This window comes from Contarinia nasturtii, unplaced genomic scaffold (genome assembly GCF_009176525.2).
Source record: "Contarinia nasturtii isolate CC-2019 unplaced genomic scaffold, AAFC_CNas_1.1 Cnas_scaffold_928, whole genome shotgun sequence".
Taxonomy (NCBI): Eukaryota; Metazoa; Arthropoda; class Insecta; order Diptera; family Cecidomyiidae; genus Contarinia; species Contarinia nasturtii.
In genome coordinates this window covers 2,080,908-2,101,705 of record NW_022198275.1, presented here as the reverse complement: position 1 = coordinate 2,101,705, position 20,798 = coordinate 2,080,908, and the positions used below count along the sequence as shown (strand labels likewise).

The following is a 20,798-nucleotide window of genomic DNA, read 5'->3' as shown; positions in this document are numbered from 1 at the left end:
AAACTTGTTTGGTCTTATGTATCTCAACAATCAACACATGAAATTGCTCATCGAATTTGATTATCTACAAGCATATTTGTGAATAAAACATCTGAAAATTCCATTTTTTAATTTACTTTTTGACGACATGTTAAACTCGGAAAGTACTTATCAAAAGTGAGATGACAAAATATGTTATTATTAGTTAGGAAATTACATAGACGAATGGCAGTGACGATTTGGTTTAAGTTCTGGGAATAACCTATGATACGTTATTTTAAAAACGTTTTCTCAAAATTGATAAGTTAAGTTTACAATCAATCCACTTTACAATCTTTTACATTTTATGAATAATGGTCAATGACCACTTATCGTCATTCGTGTTACGTTTAGTAATAACATTATATCTATGGCACACGTATCTACTTATTATGCTCATTAAAAATAATGACTTTTCGATTGGAAATGTTATAAAATAAAGAGACGATAAATGAATGAACTGAATGAGAAGGGAAAATGACTTGGAAATTCTTTAAATATAACTTGTTAGTCATCTTATATTATTGAAATATTTTCTATTAAAATCATTTCTTTTTGCCATTTTTGAGATATGATTAAGTGTGAGAGAGGTTCGCGATGCCAAAATTTTGTTAATAATTCCTACATAAAATCGATATTTATGGTCAATTTTGAAGCTTTTTTTTCCCTCCAATCGGACCCCTGCTGAGGACGTATGCACTTCGTATATAATGATTTTGAACAGCTTAGAAATTAATTTATGACCATTTCTTGAGGTTCTGGATAGCTTAAAATATTGATTGATTAAAATTTATAGCAAAATAGAGAGACTATTCAGGTAGCAACTAATATCAATATCAAGAATCGCACTGAGTACAAAATGATCAAATTGAGTTTATCAAATTCTCTATTTTGTATTTTCATGCGAAGTAGATTCAATTCGGTCGTTCGTTTTTTCGAACCTATTGATTTCGACCAATTGACTTAAAACCAGAAAATCCATTCAAATCGCTTTGCAAAAAGAAAATGTCAAAAGAATGTACTTTGAAATATTATATGGCCATTCTAATCTCTTGTTATAAAATAGAAAAGAACACACACGTGAATATAATTCGAATTGAGCAAAGTTACATAATAAAAATTCAATTTTGAATGTCTCGTATATGGTTAGTAATTTTCCATAGATTATAATCAAACTTAATCAAAAATGTTTTATTTTTATACTTTCGTTGATGCATTTGGGAATTACACCAATTAGCTGTAAAAAGTGTGCATGTTCTGAATTAGTCAGCTTCAGGAAGAGAATTGTATATCAAAAACTTGATCATTTGATTTTATCGTTCCAAAGTCTTTTCGAGAGATTCTAAGATGTGATTAATTATACGTATAATGTTAATAAAATTAGAACAAGGTCTTCACCTCATGGTATGATATTTCTGATTATTAACTGGTTTTTTCGCATCAATAAAATCACAAAATTATACATCATGGTTTGTTGTTACATCTTGACTTGAAATGAACTGCAAACGAGAATCGCATTCAATGTTAAATTCAGGTTTTTTCTTCACGCAGCTCATGTTGTTGTTGTTGCAACAATAAACTAAACACGAAAGGTTCTTTGTTTTCATCTTTGGATTATTCTTGATATGTTCCGAAAATACGAGAGTAAAAAATACGGAATCGGGAAGGAGACAATTACGATAGAGATATTGGATCTTTTTGTGATGTTGACATTTGCTACTATTCGTGTTTTTTGTGCGGTTGGTTTTGCTAAAACCCATTGAATCCTTTGTTCACAAATCAGAACAACAATTGTGATACATCAAGAACTCATAACGTATAAAAGGCAAGACACAGCAACCGTCATCAATTAGTTGTTCTGCAGAAATCGAAAGTTTAAGTGGTTTGATTCTATTCACACCTTTTTTCATACGAAGTTTTATCGAATTATGTGAGTTTTGTTCTGCGTTGAATTTCTTTTAATTACTTTATGATTTATTGCTTGGTTTTGTATTAAAATGTGAATGAAGAAAAGAATATTTGTGTTTTTTTAATGATTAAGATATCAAAGACATTGTAAAGAAAATGACACCAAATATTTCATATGAAATTAATAAAAGTGAACAAAAGCAAAGAATGTTTTCAATTAAGTAGCTCATGCTATTCATTTTAATCTAAATAAGATTTACGCAAAACAGTAATGTGTGGTTCTTTTAATCTTTTATGAAGAGGCAATCATGCTGAAAGCCAATATATTTGGCTATTTTTAATCTTGTGAATGCCAATTGTAAAGAAATGTCGATTGCATTGTTTACAACAATGTCAGAGTTGAAAAGTAACAACTTATCCATAGTAAAGAAACATGATGCTTCAAAAATCTAATTAAGAATTAAAAGTTCCGATTGCAAACCGATTTATTCAACTTTATCATATCAAATTTGCATACATGCAAGCATAATTGATTCAATTAAATTGAAAAATACTTGAATAATTCGAAAAAGAAGTATATTGCAGTAAGAAAACCAAGGAAACGTTTTGGCCCCTTTTACCACCAATGGAAAATAAAAAAATAATAAAATATGTTTCTAATATTCTTCCTTTTCCAGCATTAACGATTACAATGAAAATTCTAATTGTGGTTACACTGTTCGTCGCTTTAGCCGCTGCTTCAGCAATAGATCCTTGCGCACTAAAAAGAATAGTTGGACGATCAACGGATAATGTTAACTCAAGAAAATGCTCCACGAGTGTTACAGAAACCGATAATCCGACAGAGGCAGAAAAAAAAACCGAATCAGAAGTTGTTAATCGACAAAAACGATTCATTTTCTTCCAAAAAATATTCGCTCCATATCCGGCTGTAGCCGCACCGGTTGCTAGAGTACAACCAGTCGTCACCCCAATTGTTCAAAAAGTGGTTGCACCTGCTCCCATCCAATACCAAGTTAAAGTGAAACCCGTTACCTATCAATACACATACACTGTGCCATCCTATTCATATAGTGTTGTAAAGGCAGTTCCAGCCGTTAGCGTTGTGAAGTCCGTCCCAGTTCAAGTTGAAACTGCCGTTCCAGCCGTTAGTGTAACTAAAACTGTGACTACAGAAGAGGCAGAAGACGACTCATCAAACGGCTACCCTCCATCAAGCGACTCATCAAATGGCTCATCAAACAGCGAAGAATAAATTCAATTTGCATTACGCTTTGATCATAGTCAATGAATGTCTTATTTGTAAAAACATCTGTTTAAATGAAATCAAAATAAAAAAAATATTTCGCTTAAAAAATGTTCATTCTATTTATAGAAGTAATAAATTAAAAGATTATTGGGAATATCCAAGGTGCAAAGAACAATGTCTAAAACATTTGGTAAGATTCATGGTATGTATAAGGAAACTTTATAATTAATCGGATTAACGACACCGCAAACTCATTACGCAGTACAAAAAAACAGACAAAGTACAGTTGGAGCAAATAATATTTCAGTGGTTATAATATTTGGTGAGCATGTTTTAATTTCCAATTTAAAAATAGATATATATTGATCAACTAAACAAAAAAGTTAACGAATAAATCCCCTGAATTTATGCTATGTACCATCCACGAAAACTTTGAGTTAATGAGACTTTCGTTTTGAATATGAACTTGTTTAAGTTGCTTTCTATGAGATAACATTGCTTAGCATTTTAAGCTGATTTTCAATATCGAATTATATTCCTTTTCCATCTTTTTGCATGAAAATACGATTTGGGTGCCCAAAATGCTCACATTCCTGAAATTGAAGTAAAACAATTTTTTTCTATAACTTCAATTGCAAAATTTATTAATTTGTAATTTAAACGTGCTTTATGATATTCACAAGATAGAAGGAGAGTTCTAGGAATTCTTTAAAATTCTTAAAATTAAGTTCATTAAAATACCCAGAAATGAGTAACGAGTCGATCAGTGTTTGAATCAGAGAATTCAAATTATTTACATTCGACGATGAATTACCAGTGCCAACATTGAAGGATTACAATAAAAAAAGTTTCAAAACAAAAACAAATTGTTTTCTTTCTCACTAATGAAAGAGAAACAGTAGAATTAAACAATCAGGTTTCAAATTCTTTGATCATCAGCTATCAGAGTTCAATTTTGCCCAATTTTTTTTTGTCATTAGCCATATGCTTAGGGTCGCTTGATCGAATATTCAGAATATTTTGTACAAAAAAAATAAAAAAACTAAAATATAATTTTCGAATGTCGGTTCGCTTCGATTTTTATTAAGATGTCGACTACAATTATTTTCATTTAATACTTTTTTTGGCAAAGAAGTCTGGATTCGAAAAAAAACATATATTTACACATTTTTAATGATTAAAAGTCGTTACTTAAAAATCGAAATATGAAAAAGAAACATTAGTTGTGGCTGTCGCAGACTACATAAAGCGGTTTGTTCGGCACTGGACCAACGGCAGCTGGTGGTGGTGCACCGTATGAATAACTTGGAGGAGCAGATTGAACGAATGAACCTGAACTTACAAATCCGCCGATTCCGTTTGAAATTCCACCAATTCCACTTGAAATTCCACTAGCAATGTTATTGGCGATTCCTGCTTTCCATGCTAATGCACTGTTAATTGGTCCACCGAAGGATGGTTGTGGGCCAACATGTGCATAAGATGGTTGCTGTGGAACGTATTGGGGCTGTTGTTGAGGTTGTGGCTGTGGTGGAATGTACGTTTGTGGTTGTGGCACATAAGTTTGACTAGTAGCATAAGTGGATGGATACGAAGTGGTGAAAGTTGGTCCTGAATTATAACCATAAGCTGGACCATAGCCTTGTGAAATTTGGTTTGGACCACCACCAGAGTTTCTAGCTGCAACGACACCGGCCAAACCCAAAGCACTGGAAATATCGTTTATTATTTTAAAAATATTTTTATAAAGTATTATGAAAGAAATTCAATATGAAAGAAAGTAATTTTCTTACCCAATGCCCAATGCGCCAGCTTTAACCAATGCGATTTTCTTTAAAATGAAACGTTTTGAACGGGTTACGTCGGGGATATTTTCATTGTTTGATTGTTCGTTGTCCAAATCGACCAAAGTCAATTGGGATTCATCATCCGAATTCACCTCGACTGGAATGGCAGCAGCCAAAGCAACAATCAGCAAAGTCAAAATCAAAACTTTCATTTTGGTTAATTTTCTGCGAGAACAAAATTTCGAAAAAAAAATATTGTAAACTAATTTATCTTTTTGAAATTCGAATTAAAAAACGAACAAATTTTTCACATATTAATATCGCTGAATCGTTTGAAATGGATTAAAAATATTAAACTATTATTTTTTTTGGCTAAATCGACATTTCTTTTAGAATTGCCATCATTATCACCAAAATCACAATTTATTAGTATTCACTTCACAAAATAAGAACCAATTTTTTTCTCTGTCGTTTAGATGTGAGAAGAAAAATCCACTCAATCTATAAAGTCTTTGAAATTTCACAAATAATTTTTCGTACTTAGGAAAAATGTCGCCAAAGATGATAAAAATCCAAGTGAGTATTGTAGAATATAGATGTGGTGTTCCACCAAAATGATGTGTATTGCTGTTGATTTCAAAAGCTCACTGATGCCAAAAGATTCGAATCTCACGGTTTTTATAGAGAATTTTGAGATCGTGCGTCCAATGCTGTGTATGTTACATACATAGGGCCCAATCGATGTTTGGACGAATGACGAGATTATGTGAAGTGGAAGAGAACATCAAGTACAAACGAAAACATAAAACCACAATAAACTAAATAATCACATACAATACAATTGATTCTCTGGTTGTGTGTGGCGATAGAGATTATGGACGAGTGAGCGAGCCAGATAGAGAGAGAGATCCATTGTTATATTTCATTTTGCGTGATTCTGTTTGTATTTCGTCTCCTTCAACACTTAGGCGTGTGGTGTGGCGCGCCTATTGCCATTTACATGCTAGAAATACACATCTTCATTGATTTTTCCATTATTCGTTTCGTAAGTGTTAAACGAATACGGCCGAATACGCGTGCAATTTATTCAGGCAAACTTGCCAAGATCACATTTTTTCACATTGTTTGACGAAGAAGAAAATGGTTTTTTTTCGGTTTCATTTTTTATCAAATTATATGCTGTAATAAAAAAAAGATACGTACGCGATAAAAATAATCATGTTTTTCGGCACTTGTATAATATAGATCCATTGGCCAAGACGTGATTTGGACGATCTAATGGTGAATGGTCATTTGATTGCCGCACAATGTTTGCCTTGCTAATTAGCATTCATAAATTTGTTATGTTAGATCATGATAAGTAGACAGGAAAATCAATACGCGTGTGAGCATTGACATTTTGATCGTTTTGCATCATCATTCAATGGAGATATTCTTTTTTCCAGACCAAATGCTCATATATTTACACAAAATTTAGAACGTCCTAGCTCATAGCGCCACAATGCGAAAAAAAATCCCCGCCGAAAAACATTATTTATGTATGTACTGCCGAATGTTTTTTTGACGAAATTGGGCAATATTACGCATGAATTTTAAATCAAAATCGCGGTTTTGAATCAAATGACCATATTGTCAATATAAAGTTTTTTTTTGCTCAAAACTCCAATTAAGCTACGTTTGGGCATTTATGCAGAGAGAGAGAGAGAGAGAGAGAGAGAGAGCGAGAGAGAGATAGAGAGAGAGAGAGAGAGAGATGAAAAAAGTAAAAAACCGCAGAATTTACAATTTCTACAGCGCACGCATGTAGAAGAAGAAAGTATGTGTGCATTTTAATTAAGCACAATCGCCCGCAATGGACAATGAGGCGTTTGTTGTGGCAGTGTAGTAGAGAAATGTTATTACTTTGCGCCGTAAGTGTTATGTTATAAAAATGATGCAATATTTTCATATTTGATTTCATAATAAGCGGTAGTGGTTGTTGGATTGCATTTGAATATTATGCGCGCACTTGCCATTGAAGCGTTACCGTTTGTAACGCTGCTTTTACACTTTCCTGTTCTTCAAACGAAAACTAATTTACGTTTGAGTGTCGTCTTTAAAATTGTTATACAGTAACTCTCTATTCGGTTTCGATTCGCCAATTTGTGTTGCGTCATCGTAAATCGGTAACTGACTGATAGTGAAAGAGCCATCATTCATGCGAAGTTTGATTGCATGGGATTGCATGCATCAATTTACGAATCATCTTTTGAAAAAAGGTTATGTAACGTTTGGTGTCCTTGAACTTGTGCGCATTTATTAAAAGAAAAATAAACCGTGATTTTTGGCCGAGAAATTATGTGATTTTTTTGGTTTCGTCGACAGTTTTCGGTTAAGGCAATTCACACCAAATTGAAAGAGCAAATATGTGACGAAAAAACTGAATTTGGTTTATTTCTGTTTCTATATACAGTTTTGGCGAATAAAAGAAAGTTTTTTGTCTTTTTATTACCAGTGGTTAGTTGGTGGAAAAAAGAAAGAAAGAATAAGATGCAAAACCCTCTTTAAGGCAACTGAACTCAAAACTCTCGAGCAACTCGAGAACATTATGAAAATTAGCACGTTCGCTCATCAAAAACAAACAACGTGCTAATCATTCATACATTTTTTTGTTGATGTAAATCTCTCACCTGCTAGTAAAGAAGAATGTGTAATCGTCGTTTTATTTATGAACGTTGGATCCTTGGTCAAATCTATTTGCTCACTATAATGTATGGATTTACCAGTTTGGGCAGTGAGTTAGTAACGTGAATAGAATATTTCCTAGCAAAATAGCTGTTGCGGGTGCTTATTCATATCTCAAACATACATCATCGCAATTTGATTAAATAAACACGAGAAAAAAGCCCACCTCTTACACGAAATCCGCATTTTAGATGTGAATCTTTTCATTTTATTTGTTTGATATTCAATTGCTTAGTCCAATATTTGGCAAGAAGAACCGGAGAGAAAAAACTAAATAAAAATCGAAAGCGATATGATTCTATTTTAATGTGAATAATCATTTGGCATTGCCTATTTTATACACACGCCGTATAATCGAATGTGAATGTTGAATTTCACGCAACTAACAATTGAAGCCTGGACTGAACCTTCATTTGATCACATAGAAATGCAATCAAGCGGCAATACCGAATTCTTATTGACTTACATATTTATTCGGTTTGATCTTATTGGCCGATGTAAAATTGAAAATTGTTGTGCGGTGTAAGCAAATCTTACCATTAGAATTATCTTAAACTGGAACCTTACAAAAATTCAATTTAACACATTACGTAAATGTTAAAATATGTACGTTTTATTCAAATGGATTTTATTTATTTTCTCAACAAAAAAAGTAATTGACATAATTCTATGGATAGAATACATGCTTTAAAGTGTTTCTATTAAATTTTGGATTTTTTTCTTGTCGTGGTTGACCGTTTTCGGTAGATGATGAAACATGATTGTGATTGATATTTTTTCGGTGTTTTCACGTGAAATTGTTAAAATTGCGCAATCACGGCGCGCGTTTGTCAATAAAAAACATTTCTTCAATCTCATCGAAATCTAACTTTGTTTTCCCGTAAGGTCTTTCGTGCAACAAACGATTCTTTCTGATTGTTTGAACTATTAAATATGCAAATTTTTTTCAACATACTCATATTACTATTTAATTTATTATTTACATTTAGACTCGAACCATATATGTGTATATAGATTTGATGACGTTGACTATCTGGTGATGAGGGTAATAAAAGTAGTGTTTACTCGATATATATATATTCTTATTTACATATGTTTCGTTTTTACTCATTTGTTTACGAATTTTGTGTGTGTAGTTTTTTTTTCATTCAAATTAACTTGAGATTTGAAAATTTTTACAGTTTTTTTTTTTTGCTTTCAGTCAGTTTCATTAACAAATGATAAAACGATACTGGCGTTTGGAGATTGAATCTATCGGAAATATTGGCTGTATTGATATGCGCCATTCGGATAGCTAACGCTCAGGCGTGGAGATGCACGGTAACTGTAATGGCTTGGGAAATCCAATACAGTTTTCAATACGCCTTTTGTAGCCAATGCTGCTCCAGCAATGCCCAATGCACTATAAATCGGTCAAAGACACGAACGATATGAAGAGAGGAAGAAAAAAACCAAAATATCAGAGTTAATAAATTTGATCTTGAGTGATTTTCAAAGAAAGAACAAACTTGAATACATACCCAAGACCCAAGTGGGCCAATTTGGCCAACGCAAGTTTCTTCAAAATGAATCGTTTTTCACGCGCAATATTTCCATTTTCATCGGCCACAGCATTAACGTTATTTTGTTCGTTCTCAAGGTCGGCCAATGTTAATTTGGATTCAACGCCGTACTCTGGTTGAACGGGAATGGCAACGACAACAGACACAGCAACAGCCACAATGCATACAAAGATCAATGCAGATACCTTCATTTTTGTGGATTAGTTTCGGAAATTTTCTGAAATTGGAACAAAGTCTTAAGTGAAATGGGCCAACAAACAATGTTTTGATCTTTTCATTTGTTGTGATAAATTTTCCGTTCATTTTCCATCGCCCATCTATTTTGAAATTTTAATTCCAATTAAATTAACTGTAAAAAATCATTGAATTGATTTAATTCATTCAAAACAAAGTTCAAACTTAACTAAAATGAAAACAAAACGATAAATTTTAAGTTTTCTTTCGAAATCTATGTAAATGAACTTGTTCCAAATTGTAAAAAGCCGTTACCGAGAAGAATTTTATACTTTGCGCATTCAAATATTGTCAAATGATGCTTAAAACAAATCTCATGTGTTTCTCGTTCACGTATTTAAAATCAATATTCAAATATATTACCAAGTATTTGCAATTTCAATTAACATGAACATTTCGACCGAAAAAACGAGTTCCGAAACCATTACTCATTGAATTTTATGTGTATTTCAAGCCTGAATGTGTGATGCGTACACGCAAAACCACAACTCTTGTAAATATATTCATGTAATATTGAACTGCTAATTGCTTATGATAAAATTACTTCTCTCGGTCACTCTTGTTTTCTTCATGTGTTGTGGTGTGTATGTGTATTTTTGCGCATATATGGTGTGATGTGTATTCTTTTGATTTGGATTACTTAACATTACGCGCGCGATCGCGTTTGCATTACATATATTTACCATAAAAAGTACTTTGGCCTGGTATTTTTTTTTTCAATGAATGAAAGAGAGAGCGAGCTAGTGTGATGAAGATGATGATGGATGAAAAAAGATGAAATATATGGAAGATCGAAAAGCCGACAATGATGATTATTTCATAATGTTTCACGATTTGTTATCACCCAAAATGTGTGAACAAAATTTCATTAAAATCAAAAAACAAGCTGACAATGTTTGTATTACTAGTTCAAAATTTGGATTGCGCGCAAATAACGGACGAAATTATTGAGACAAATTTTTATCGCTTTCAACAATTTTTTAAATCATTCCTTTCTCTCTCTCACACATTTTCGAATTTGTGAAACAATACAGGCGATTTTATTTCGAACACGTGAGAATTCACTCTTTCTTTTTTTGGCCGAATGACAATAGTAAAAACGATATAAAACACTTACCTTAGAAAACAAAATCGGTGTCAAATATAAATAGATTTATAAAAAAGTCTGGTTTTTTTTAATATGTAAATTCCGGGTGGCACTTAAGTTGCAGATTTATTTAGTCACATAAATCACGATCGCACAAATCCTTTTATTTACGTTACTTTTCTGTTCAAATACAAAATCAAATGCAAAAATTTTGAAAAAAGAAGAAGTTGAAAAATGGTAAAGTAATCCTCTTTTGATTGAATCGAATGACTGTTTAAATCAAATAAAACGCACCTTTTGTTTACGTCGATGAGACTGCACACTTGAAACTGAATCACATATCGATTTTGCTGTTTCAATTTATAGAAATTTTATTTGTACAACGAGCACCGAGACCTAGTGCATTGCATGCGCGTATCATTATTGACAGTTTGTGATGCGCTCGGTTAACCATCATGCTACTACGTTTCATACGCGCGTTGAAAAAAAGGCAACAGAATCATCATTGAAAAAAATAAATAATATAAAACACAACCATGCTTATACATTCCTTTGTTGAATAACTCACCAGCAAAGTGTTGAGGCACAGTATTCACAGCTGAATGGGTAAACAAATTTTATAACCAAATAGGAAAAGAAATGTGGCTATTCGCCGAAAACAGTTGAATGACGAATAAATGATGAAAAACAACCAACCGTTCATGATTATGTCGATTGATTTTATTTTTCGGATGCATTATTCAAAATCAATGGGGGGATGTTTGTGTCAGTTAGAAAGAGCATTACGATTTATGTGAAATTCCAATATACAAGCTACGATTATTGTTGCACCCACGTGCCATATGAAAACAAAGCATTATGTGGCCGATTACAAGTGCACAACTGCACGCGCGCCCATTAGGCCAAAGAGAAAGAGGCAAAAACGAGAATATGTAACGAGCACAGAAGTAGAAAACTGTTCGATTCAATAATTACTGCATAATTGAAGAAATGTTACTTTTCGATAATCGATTTGCTTGACTGAGGCTTTTATGATTAACCGACAAAATTTGCTATCAAATTAGCCTTCGTAATTGTTTGGCATCACTTGTATTTTTGACGTTGTCGTGTGCTCTTCGGCGAAATTCAGCGAAATGGGGCATGTATCAATTAAGAAAAGTAAAAGACATTTATTTAAATTGGAGTGCATCGAATAAAATCGTTTCGTTTATTTGTAAATTTTGTAATCGATTTTTTTCATTTTTTTATTTGCTTTTGTGAAGAAGTAGAAAATATATGTAAACATTCAAATGCAATTCGGTCGTTCATAAATAATCGTTTTAGATGTTTATTTTATTGAACAGTTTGCAAGACCAGCGAGTATTTTTTGTCCGTCCGATGTTAAAAGGAAATTATTCTGCCATGTTGCTTCGCCGTTGGCATTAGTTTTGAGATCCGCTTGCAATTTTTCCCAAACCTTTTTCTTTGGATTCAATTGAACGTCCGGTGAGCCACTATGGCCTTCGACTGTGATTTTATCGCCTGGTGCAACACCTTCTGGAATCTTCAATGGTTCAACCGCTTCAGCACTGTAAATATGAAAAATTATTAATTTTTCAACATGAATAAAAAGAGAAAAGAAAAAAATAAACACTCACGTGGATGCACACAGCACCATGCCTTGGGATTCAACGCCGCGCATTTTTGCCGGTTTCAAATTGCATAAAACAGCCACAAAACGATTCTCCATTTGATCAATTGGAACATATTTAGCTAGGCCGCTAACGATTGTTCGTGGAACTGCTTCACCCAAATCGATTTTTTCCACATACAAGCTATCGGCATCTGGATGTTTTGTCACTTCTACAATTTTACCAACGCGAATATCAAGACGATGTGGCCCATCTTCGACTGTTTCAGCAGCGGCTGCAGCCGGTTGACCACCCTTTTTCGTTGTTTCTTTCACTGTTGGATAGGCTTTTGCACTCAATGCTCTAAAATACGAAACGATTAATTGATTAAAGTTTTCGACAAGAAAATGATTATAAGCACATACTTTAGCTCTGGCGTATCGAATTCAGATCTAATTGGACTCAACAAACGATTGATGTAATTTTCAACAGCGAGCTTAAAGTCTCCTGGGTGCAGTTCTTCTTTTGCGAAACTTTCTTCCAATTCTTGGTATGTTGTATAGGTAACGTCACCACCAAACTCTGGTTTGCGGCTTACAACAAAACCTAAATATGGGCACACACACACACGAAACAACAATGTTAATAGCGTATTGACAGTGTGGTTTTTGTTTATTTATACCTTCTCCATCTTTAAAAAGTGAGAAAATGACGTGTTTAACAAATGACAGTAAACCGTTATCTTCGATATTGCCCGGTTCGCAGAATGCTTTTTTGAGCTTCTTCTTCACGGCAGCCGGTGTATCGAGAAGATCGATTTTCGAATCTTCTTCGGACGAAGACATTTTACCTCCAGCCAAGCCAGGCACTACATAACCCACGAAATCAATAGATTAGTTTACATTCCAACCCACATGTGTCATTCTAACTTACCCATGGGATTCATAAAATGAATTCTCTTCTCATAGCCCAATTGTGGCAAATATTTTTCGGCAAATGTGAAAATTTTCCGTTGATCGACACCACCGAATTGAGCATCAACTTTTAAATACTCTTCGTCGAGTGCCTGCAAACCGGGATACAAAAGCCCAGACAGGAGTGGGTACTCGACTTGTTTGACAACTTCCGCGCCGGCTTTCTTTGCATCGTGTTGTGTAACCACTGATGTAAGTTTGTACACATCGAGTGTGTATTCTTTCGACAGCTGATAGTCAGTTCCTTTCACGAATCTGAAATGATAGCAATAACAACAACAACAATTAACATTGAATTCAATCACAATTGGAATCATGCAGTTTTTGTCGCATATGCATATTAATTTCATATATAGAATGCCAATCATGCACTATGACGTCATCGAATAAAAAATGTCATGTAACTTGAATTGCAAACGAATCATAAAATAGTGGAAAAAAAATTGAATATATAGTAACTTCAAAAAATTTCAAAATCAGACTAATTATTTTAATCAAACAGTCACACACATATCATAAAAATGGTGATGCACCATGAATGCTAATGTTTCTTTCTAATCAATTCGATGTTGATGAACATGAAAATCACTGATAACACAATAACTGTTAGGAATTTTAAAACCAATGTACACTAAGCTGTTTAAAACTTACTTCAATTTTTCAATTGGAACACCGATAGATTTCAGCATCGCTTTAATGGCAGCTTCATAATACTGTGTACGTAATTCGAGCAATGCCCACGGTGCTTTCATATTATCCAAATAAGCATGCAGGTCAGCAAACAAAATTGTAACCTAACAATTGAACATGAATTAAATGAAAATGTCGACAAAATAGTCAATAAAATTAAATTTAATTACCTCGCAGCCAGCACGAAGAAAATCGGCAATTTTCGACATTGGTACAAAGTAGGCGACATGAGGTTTACCTGTAGTTGCAGTTCCCCAGTAAATTGTCAGATCACGTTCTTTCAAAATCGATGTCAATTTCTCGTCACCCAAATGCTCCTGCAAATTTCGAGTTATTAACTCTTTTTTCTGTTCAGCGGTTAGTGTTGATGCCATTTTTGGTTGAATTTTTCGGCCTATGGAAGAAGACAAACGTTCATTGGTGATTTGTCACAATGAATTCGCACATGCACTACTATGTGTCGATATATTGTGAAAGGAAAAAAAATAGCGTTGAAGTTGCTGGTGAAAGTCACTTTTTGACATTAACAATTCCAATTCGTTTCAATGCCAAGCCTAACGACTTTTTTTTCCTCGTTTCTTACATTGATATATTTAATGAGTCAATAAGTTTTGAACATGTGATCATGATTTAAATGATTAGTCACCTTTTTTAAAATCTGATTTTTACCATATGATGAAATTATTTGGTTAAATGTCGAAAGAAAATGATTGTTTTAGTTCCAATTCGTAGAGAAAAAAATCCCTCTTGGACAACCCTGACTTGCACATTGTTCATTCTAGTTCATGTGACAGATGAACTGTCAATTGAATATGACAGCTGTTCAAGCCATGTGTGCAACAAAACATTGTTTTCATCATAGTCCGTATATTGACATCGCATTACGGTGTCTCATAATCAGTTTACATTTCATAAGATCGATAATAACAATTGTGAATTAACATGACTTCAATAACGAAAGATACATTAGTGAAATTACAGAAAAATGTGAAATCAATTCGGAATATTTGCATTTTGGCTCATGTAGATCATGGCAAAACAACGTTGGCAGATTCGCTCGTCGCCAGCAACGGTATGAATGAGTTTAAGTGTGTCGATGAATCCGAATAATTTCACCATATTTTGAAATAGGTATTATCTCACAACGCATGGCCGGCCAAATGCGATATATGGACAGCAGACCTGATGAGCAGGTTTGATTTAAATTTGAATGAAAGAATTTCATGTTTATTTCTTTTAATTTTTCGATAAAATTTCTTTCGCAATCGATTAGGAACGAGGAATCACAATGAAAAGTAGTTGTATATCGTTATTGTTCAATGATTTTCGTGGATCAAAGGAAAATTTCATTATCAATTTAATTGATTCGCCTGGTCATGTGGATTTTTCCAGTGAAGTTTCGACGGCTGTGCGATTATGTGATGGTGCCATTGTTTTGGTATGAAAATACGAATAAGAGAATTGTTTAAAAAAAATGAAATTTCCTATTGGAAAACTGAACCACTTTTTACTATCTGTGTTTTCAGGTTGATGTTGTCGAAGGTGTTTGTCCGCAAACTCGAATTTGTCTGAAACAGGCGTACATTGAAAATCTCAAACCAATACTTGTGTTAAACAAAATTGATCGATTAATTTTAGAAAAGAAACTTACCCCACTCGATGCCTACGTGCACATTTTGCAAGTTCTTGAACAAGTGAATGCAGCAATGGGCAATATTTTTGCTTCGGACGTATTGCTCAAAGAAGTTAAAACGAGTAATGTACGACTAATGTGCCAGATTTATTTCAAGTCAATTATTTTTGATTCAAAATACTTTTGCCATTTTTATCTCATGTAGAACGATCAGATTTCTGCTTTGGAAGACTGCGATGATTCTGCGATATATTTTACACCAGAAAGTGGAAATGTCCTGTTTTCATCGGCCATCGACGGTTGGGCTTTTCGTATTCGAGACTTTGCTGAGGTATATGCAAGCAAGCTAAATATTTCTGTTGATAAATTGGAGCAGGTATTGTGGGGTGATTATTACTACAATACCAAAAAGCAGGAGTGTATGAAAGGTGCACAAGAGAAAGCGAAAAAACCAATGTTCGTGCAGTTCGTATTGGAAAATATATGGAATTTGTATGAGTTGATTGCCGTGCGAAAAGATAAAGAGAAAATCCCAGACATCGCTGAGAAATTGGGTATTAAAATAACAACACGAGATTTACGTTCGACCGATCCAAAAGTGCATATTCAATCAATTTTTTCACAATGGTTACCACTTGAACGAACTTTACTTGAAATGGTAGTACGTTTATGTCCCCACCCCGGAAAACTATCCGACGAAAAAGCAACGCAATTGATGTGCTCACTAAATCAAAATTTTGAAGCACTTCCAACACAAACACAAGCATTAAAAACCGAGTTCATGAATTCCAGTGCTGAAAGTGAGACTGTGATTGCCTATATTTCGAAAATGATTGCAGTAAATAAATCAGTATTACCGGAAAATAAACCAAAACCACTAACACGCGAGGAAATTGAACGAAGACGTGAATTGGCAAAACAAAGGTTACAACAAAGAAATAACGAATTGGAAGCAAAATTAGCCGGTATTTCATTGGATGACACAAATTCAAGTGAAAATAAAAAAGAAGATGAAACTAAAGATAAGGATCAAGTCGATGAAATTCCAAAGGATGAGGACGATAACATTTTCATTGCATTCGCCCGGGTGTATAGTGGAACGCTGAAAAAAGGCTCAAAAATCTATGCATTGACACCGAAACATGATCCCAGTTCGATTGTTGAGTGAGTTTCTAATAAGAATAGTAGTTTTTCTTATTATTGATTTTGTTCTTTTCTACCATTTTTTAGTCTGGCCGACCCAACGTCATCGCCATACGTTAAAGAAGTAACCATCGAAAATTTGTACATGTTAATGGGCAAGGAATTGGAAGAGTTGGAAGAAGTGCCGGCCGGCAACATTGTTGGCATCAAAGGATTGCAAGAGCAAGTGTTGAAAACGGCAACCTTATCGAGCAATCCATTTTGTTCGTCATTTTGTGATTTAACTATAATGGCCACTCCAATTTACCGTGTTGCCGTGGAACCAAAAAACATCACCGATTTACCGAAATTGAAAAAAGGATTAAAACTACTAAATCAAGCTGATGCCTGTGTTCAGGTAATTGTCCAAGAAAATGGTGAACATGTTTTGGTGACATTGGGCGAAGTTCATTTGGAGCGATGTGTTTACGATTTGGAGCGTGAATACGCAAAATGCGCAATAAATGTGTCGCTGCCAATAGTACCGTTGCGAGAAACAATTGTAAGACAAGCCAAACTTGATATGGTGAATGAAGAGATTGTTTTGACCGCCGAAGAAAAGAAAGCAGATAAAAGTGTTGTAATTCACACGGCAAATCAACAATGTTGTATTAAAATGGTGGCGCTTCCATTGCCAAAAAATGTTATTGATTTAATTGAATCAAACTATGAACTTTTGAGATCAGCTACACAGATTATTGATTTAAGCGATCGCACAAAGAATCGGCTTAAAGAATTCCGTGAACAGCTTGCGGTGGCATTTAAAGAAAATGGCCAAGATCAAGACATTTTCCAACGAAACGATTTAATTGATTTAATTTGGTCATTTGGACCGAAAAAGTGCGGCACAAATATTTTAATCAATTTAACCGATTTTAAACATCAACATGTTTGGAGCTCATTTGACGGAACGGCCAAATCGAATTTGAATGATGGATCGGGCCGAGATGCAAGATATGATTTGGAAAATTCACTTTTGAACGGATATCAATTGGCAACAGCAGCTGGACCGCTGTGCGAAGAGCCAATGCACGGCGTTTGCTTTTTGGTCGAGGAGTGGGTCATAAATGAGAATGATGAGTCTAGTTTGTCAATTGGATCGATTGCCGGTAAGCCTTATTTCAAGCATTGCATTTAATGTTTTATAGTCAACTTTTTTTTAGCTCGAAATTTACATTTAAGTTAGAGTGAAGCAAAATCAAAATGTGATTTGTTATGTTGTTTTTTCTCGTCAGGTCAACTTATATCACTAATTAAAGATGCGTGTCGCAAAGCCTTTCAAAATCAACCACAACGCTTGGTCACACCCATGTACAGCTGCTCAATTATCGTTTCAAATGAAGTTTTAGGTAAGTTACCTAGTATTTTTATGCATAAATATAATAAACGTGTATGGTATACGTTCAATGCTGGAATCAATCATAACAGAAACACTCAATATTTCCTTGTAATGAAAATCCGAAAATTAAATCAGGCTTTTCAGTTTTGCCATTTTTATTTCTTTTTATAAATAGAATCGATCTTATGAATTTAAAACTTAAATCGTAATTTCATCATCATCATCAATCATCATCGTTCCACGTTACATATATGTATCATGATTGTCAGTATTTTAAAACAAAATTGCCTAAATCGAACAAAAAAAATTAATTTTAAAATAAATTAATATAAATTAATCCTTATGTATAGAAACTGTTACAAAGTATTACATCTCGGTTAGTTGAGTTGAATGTTTGAATGCGTGTTGATAATACTTTTGAATACACATATATATATATATATATTTATAAAAAATTGTAGTCTACTATTCGAAAGTGTGTGTGTTTTCAAGACTCGCTTTTTCTTCAAATTCTAAAACAAATAATTTATTTCATTTTATGATTTAACTTCAATTTCATCATTTTTAATCGATGTTTCCAAGCCATTAAATTCTCGTTTTGTTATTTTTTTTCTCTCTTTGCAATTCAAATGTCGAGCAAATTGATTCAATTTCAAATAGTTTCAAATTGTTTAAAATTACACAAAATATGGAATTGTATAAAAAAAAGTGAAGTTGTGGCGTGACGACGTGGTTTCGATGGAGAAGTGGAAGTGGGAAAATTTGTGGATGGCATTTTTCCTTGTGTGAAAAGTCTTATTTTTGTTTGTTCAGGTGTCGCCTTTATTTGCTTATTGATTTCTCATAGCATTTTCGTTTAAAATTTGTGAAAATTCGATGGTGAACACAGTGTGACATTCAGTTCAGATCAGTTTTTTTGTAAATCATTTTATTCACTTAATCCCATTGAATGTCTTTGATTTGTTGGCTAATTTCATCCCATGGAATGTCTGGCCAATCGGATCGTTTGATTCGACTACTTGGTTCGAATGTTGCACTTTCATCGATGTTCCGTTTCTTTCGACTCGTTGTGTCTGTGGCTGATTCCGTTGGTACGCTATCAGTCGATGAAATTGTTGTGCTGTACGAACTGGACAATGCGTCGAATGTACTCGATGGAACTTCTTCTCCTTCGTTTGAACTTTCATTTAATTCTTCTTCTCGAGCCTCGGTATTTGCTGGAACTATACTGATTCCTCGGGTGGTGAAATCGGCCGAATCGGACGATTGAGTTGATAGATTTGATCCATTTTCATTGGTTTTTTGTTGTGCCGTCAGTTTTGAGAGTGTATGCTTTTTGAAACGATTGTAATATGACGCTTGTGATTGAAGGTATTGATTGCGTTTTGGCGGTACAGGCCGTTGAATATGATATCCATTGTTCACTTCGCCCGACGGTTTCACACACATCATTCCAAACACTCGAATGCCCGGTACACTCGCATACGTTGGTTGATCGTGTGCCATCGGCCCCTCTGTGTTTTTTTTTAATTGAACAAAAAACGAATTCAAATATCATATTTCGGTTGGAATTTACATTTTCGAATCATCAAATGTTAAATGAAACAATGATGATATATATTTTTCATTTGAAAAACAAAACACTCACCCAAATTGTATGCATCGGGACATTTGCAAATCACCAAATAGTGTGATTTTCCCGTTCGAATATTTTGCAGTGCCAACAAAGACCAATCACGTGGTGTGCGACACTCTCTCATCTCCGTAGTTGCTTCGCATGTTTTCGCCAATGTGATAGCCTTAGAAATCAAAGATAAAATTAAAAAAGCGAAAATTGAAAATCATACTGTCAATGCACGAACGATGATGACAAAAGATGGAACAAAAGCTGACTACATTTTCAATTTATCAAATCATTTGAATACAGTTCAATTGCTTTCTGCCGTCATCGCAACATTTAATTGAAAACAAACACATCACGTTCATGTAAAAACGGCATCATCACACAAGTGTGTGTGTGTCGACAAACGGCGTAGTTTTTTAACCTTTTGATTTTATTCCAAAAACTAACTCATGACCTAATGAATTGCTACTTGTATTACGTTTTATGTGTTATAGTACATGTATGTAATCGGCAATGTAAGCGCTGAGAGACAAACAATACAGGACGTCAGCCAATGTTAAAGTGAACGATGACGAAAAAAAAAATCAAGAACACTGGCGGCATATTTATTCAGTACACTTGAATTTAAACCGAATAAAACAACAGAAAAAGAAAAGAAAACCAATTTTTCTTTCTGCATCGTTTTTCGTCTATGACTTTGTTTCTATTCATATATTTTTTTTATATTGCCATTTTCTTGCCACTATTAATATCTGTGCATATTGTGTTATGTGTATGAGAGTCTCAGATGCTGAAAGAATAAAGGTAAAAAAAATGGGAACTTATGGAAAAACGACGTGTGTGCGCGCGCACACGAAACAATTCCACAATGTTCGCGAAATGTTCTTCTTTTTTTGTTTATTTCTGCTTCTTTTGTTGTGTTTTAGCTGACGTGATTTTATGTTTCATCTATTCCGCTCTGCAGTCAAAATGTTGTACATGATTCTCTCTCTCTCTATCTCGTTCTCCTTCAAAATATTTACTCTGTATTTATGTATATGACCTAAATCTTATCATTGCTTGATTACTTCTATTCGCAGCTTCTCTTCTGCTCTCGATGAAAATGTATAAATTATACGAGAGCACAAGCGAATTCTCGATGTGTGTGTATGCACGTGTTTGTGCTCTTTTCATTCCC

The 20,798-nt window shown here is 33.9% G+C and overlaps 6 protein-coding genes across 6 annotated transcripts in view; 2 read left to right on the top strand and 4 right to left on the bottom strand.

The window, feature by feature from the left end:
• Positions 1–1,817: 1,817 nt before the first annotated feature.
• Positions 1,818–3,283, top strand: LOC116342928. Its single transcript, XM_031770745.1, has 2 exons — positions 1,818–1,948; positions 2,604–3,283. Exon 2 carries the CDS (start codon positions 2,618–2,620, stop codon positions 3,179–3,181), a length of 564 nt encoding a protein of 187 aa, XP_031626605.1. The 5' UTR covers positions 1,818–1,948; positions 2,604–2,617; the 3' UTR covers positions 3,182–3,283.
• Positions 3,284–4,225: 942 nt separating this feature from the next.
• Positions 4,226–5,629, bottom strand: LOC116342856. Its single transcript, XM_031770634.1, has 3 exons — positions 5,503–5,629; positions 4,969–5,187; positions 4,226–4,884 (listed from the first exon to the last, which is right to left on the bottom strand). The coding sequence occupies exons 2-3, from the start codon at positions 5,172–5,174 to the stop codon at positions 4,395–4,397; spliced, it is 696 nt and encodes a 231-aa protein (XP_031626494.1). The 5' UTR covers positions 5,175–5,187; positions 5,503–5,629; the 3' UTR covers positions 4,226–4,394.
• A 3,193-nt stretch (positions 5,630–8,822) lies between these two features.
• On the bottom strand, positions 8,823–10,972 carry LOC116342913. Its single transcript, XM_031770717.1, has 4 exons — positions 10,864–10,972; positions 10,600–10,749; positions 9,207–9,465; positions 8,823–9,088 (listed from the first exon to the last, which is right to left on the bottom strand). The coding sequence occupies exons 3-4, from the start codon at positions 9,437–9,439 to the stop codon at positions 8,938–8,940; spliced, it is 384 nt and encodes a 127-aa protein (XP_031626577.1). The 5' UTR covers positions 9,440–9,465; positions 10,600–10,749; positions 10,864–10,972; the 3' UTR covers positions 8,823–8,937.
• Positions 10,973–11,864: 892 nt separating this feature from the next.
• LOC116342800 (tyrosine--tRNA ligase, cytoplasmic) lies at positions 11,865–14,349 on the bottom strand. Its single transcript, XM_031770553.1, has 7 exons — positions 14,014–14,349; positions 13,805–13,947; positions 13,113–13,408; positions 12,862–13,047; positions 12,605–12,785; positions 12,207–12,542; positions 11,865–12,137 (listed from the first exon to the last, which is right to left on the bottom strand). Exons 1-7 carry the CDS (start codon positions 14,215–14,217, stop codon positions 11,897–11,899), a joined length of 1,587 nt encoding a protein of 528 aa, XP_031626413.1. The 5' UTR covers positions 14,218–14,349; the 3' UTR covers positions 11,865–11,896.
• Positions 14,350–14,710: 361 nt separating this feature from the next.
• Positions 14,711–20,798, top strand: part of LOC116342741 (elongation factor-like GTPase 1) — a 56,707-nt gene continuing 50,619 nt past the window's right edge. Inside the window, exons 1-7 of the mRNA XM_031770461.1 lie at positions 14,711–14,915; positions 14,975–15,036; positions 15,117–15,281; positions 15,370–15,603; positions 15,682–16,640; positions 16,707–17,767; positions 17,894–18,007. Of these exons, the coding sequence (XP_031626321.1) occupies positions 14,786–14,915; positions 14,975–15,036; positions 15,117–15,281; positions 15,370–15,603; positions 15,682–16,640; positions 16,707–17,767; positions 17,894–18,007 (2,725 nt within the window). The 5' untranslated portion in view covers positions 14,711–14,785. The remainder of the gene's footprint in view (positions 14,916–14,974; positions 15,037–15,116; positions 15,282–15,369; positions 15,604–15,681; positions 16,641–16,706; positions 17,768–17,893; positions 18,008–20,798) is intronic.
• Positions 18,099–20,798, bottom strand: part of LOC116342742 — a 33,131-nt gene continuing 30,431 nt past the window's right edge. The window contains exons 5-6 of the mRNA XM_031770462.1: positions 19,646–19,796; positions 18,099–19,511 (exon numbers count right to left, since the gene is read on the bottom strand). Of these exons, the coding sequence (XP_031626322.1) occupies positions 18,934–19,511; positions 19,646–19,796 (729 nt within the window). The 3' untranslated portion in view covers positions 18,099–18,933. The remainder of the gene's footprint in view (positions 19,512–19,645; positions 19,797–20,798) is intronic.

Bases quoted from the DNA above. Each gene is read 5' to 3' on its own strand.
- LOC116342928 (XM_031770745.1), top strand. From the start codon at position 2,618: ATGAAAATTCTAATTGTGGTTACACTGTTCGTCGCTTTAGCCGCTGCT.
- LOC116342856 (XM_031770634.1), bottom strand. From the start codon at position 5,174: ATGAAAGTTTTGATTTTGACTTTGCTGATTGTTGCTTTGGCTGCTGCC. The intron at 4,885-4,968 runs GTAAGAAAATTA...CGATATTTCCAG, and splicing joins GCTGGCGCATTGGGCATTGG to TGCTTTGGGTTTGGCCGGTG.
- LOC116342913 (XM_031770717.1), bottom strand. From the start codon at position 9,439: ATGAAGGTATCTGCATTGATCTTTGTATGCATTGTGGCTGTTGCTGTG. The intron at 9,089-9,206 runs GTATGTATTCAA...ACCGATTTATAG, and splicing joins TTGGCCCACTTGGGTCTTGG to TGCATTGGGCATTGCTGGAG.
- LOC116342800 (XM_031770553.1), bottom strand. From the start codon at position 14,217: ATGGCATCAACACTAACCGCTGAACAGAAAAAAGAGTTAATAACTCGA. The intron at 13,409-13,804 runs GTAAGTTTTAAA...CTATCATTTCAG, and splicing joins GTTCCAATTGAAAAATTGAA to ATTCGTGAAAGGAACTGACT. The intron at 12,786-12,861 runs GTATAAATAAAC...GCCCATATTTAG, and splicing joins ACTTTTTAAAGATGGAGAAG to GTTTTGTTGTAAGCCGCAAA.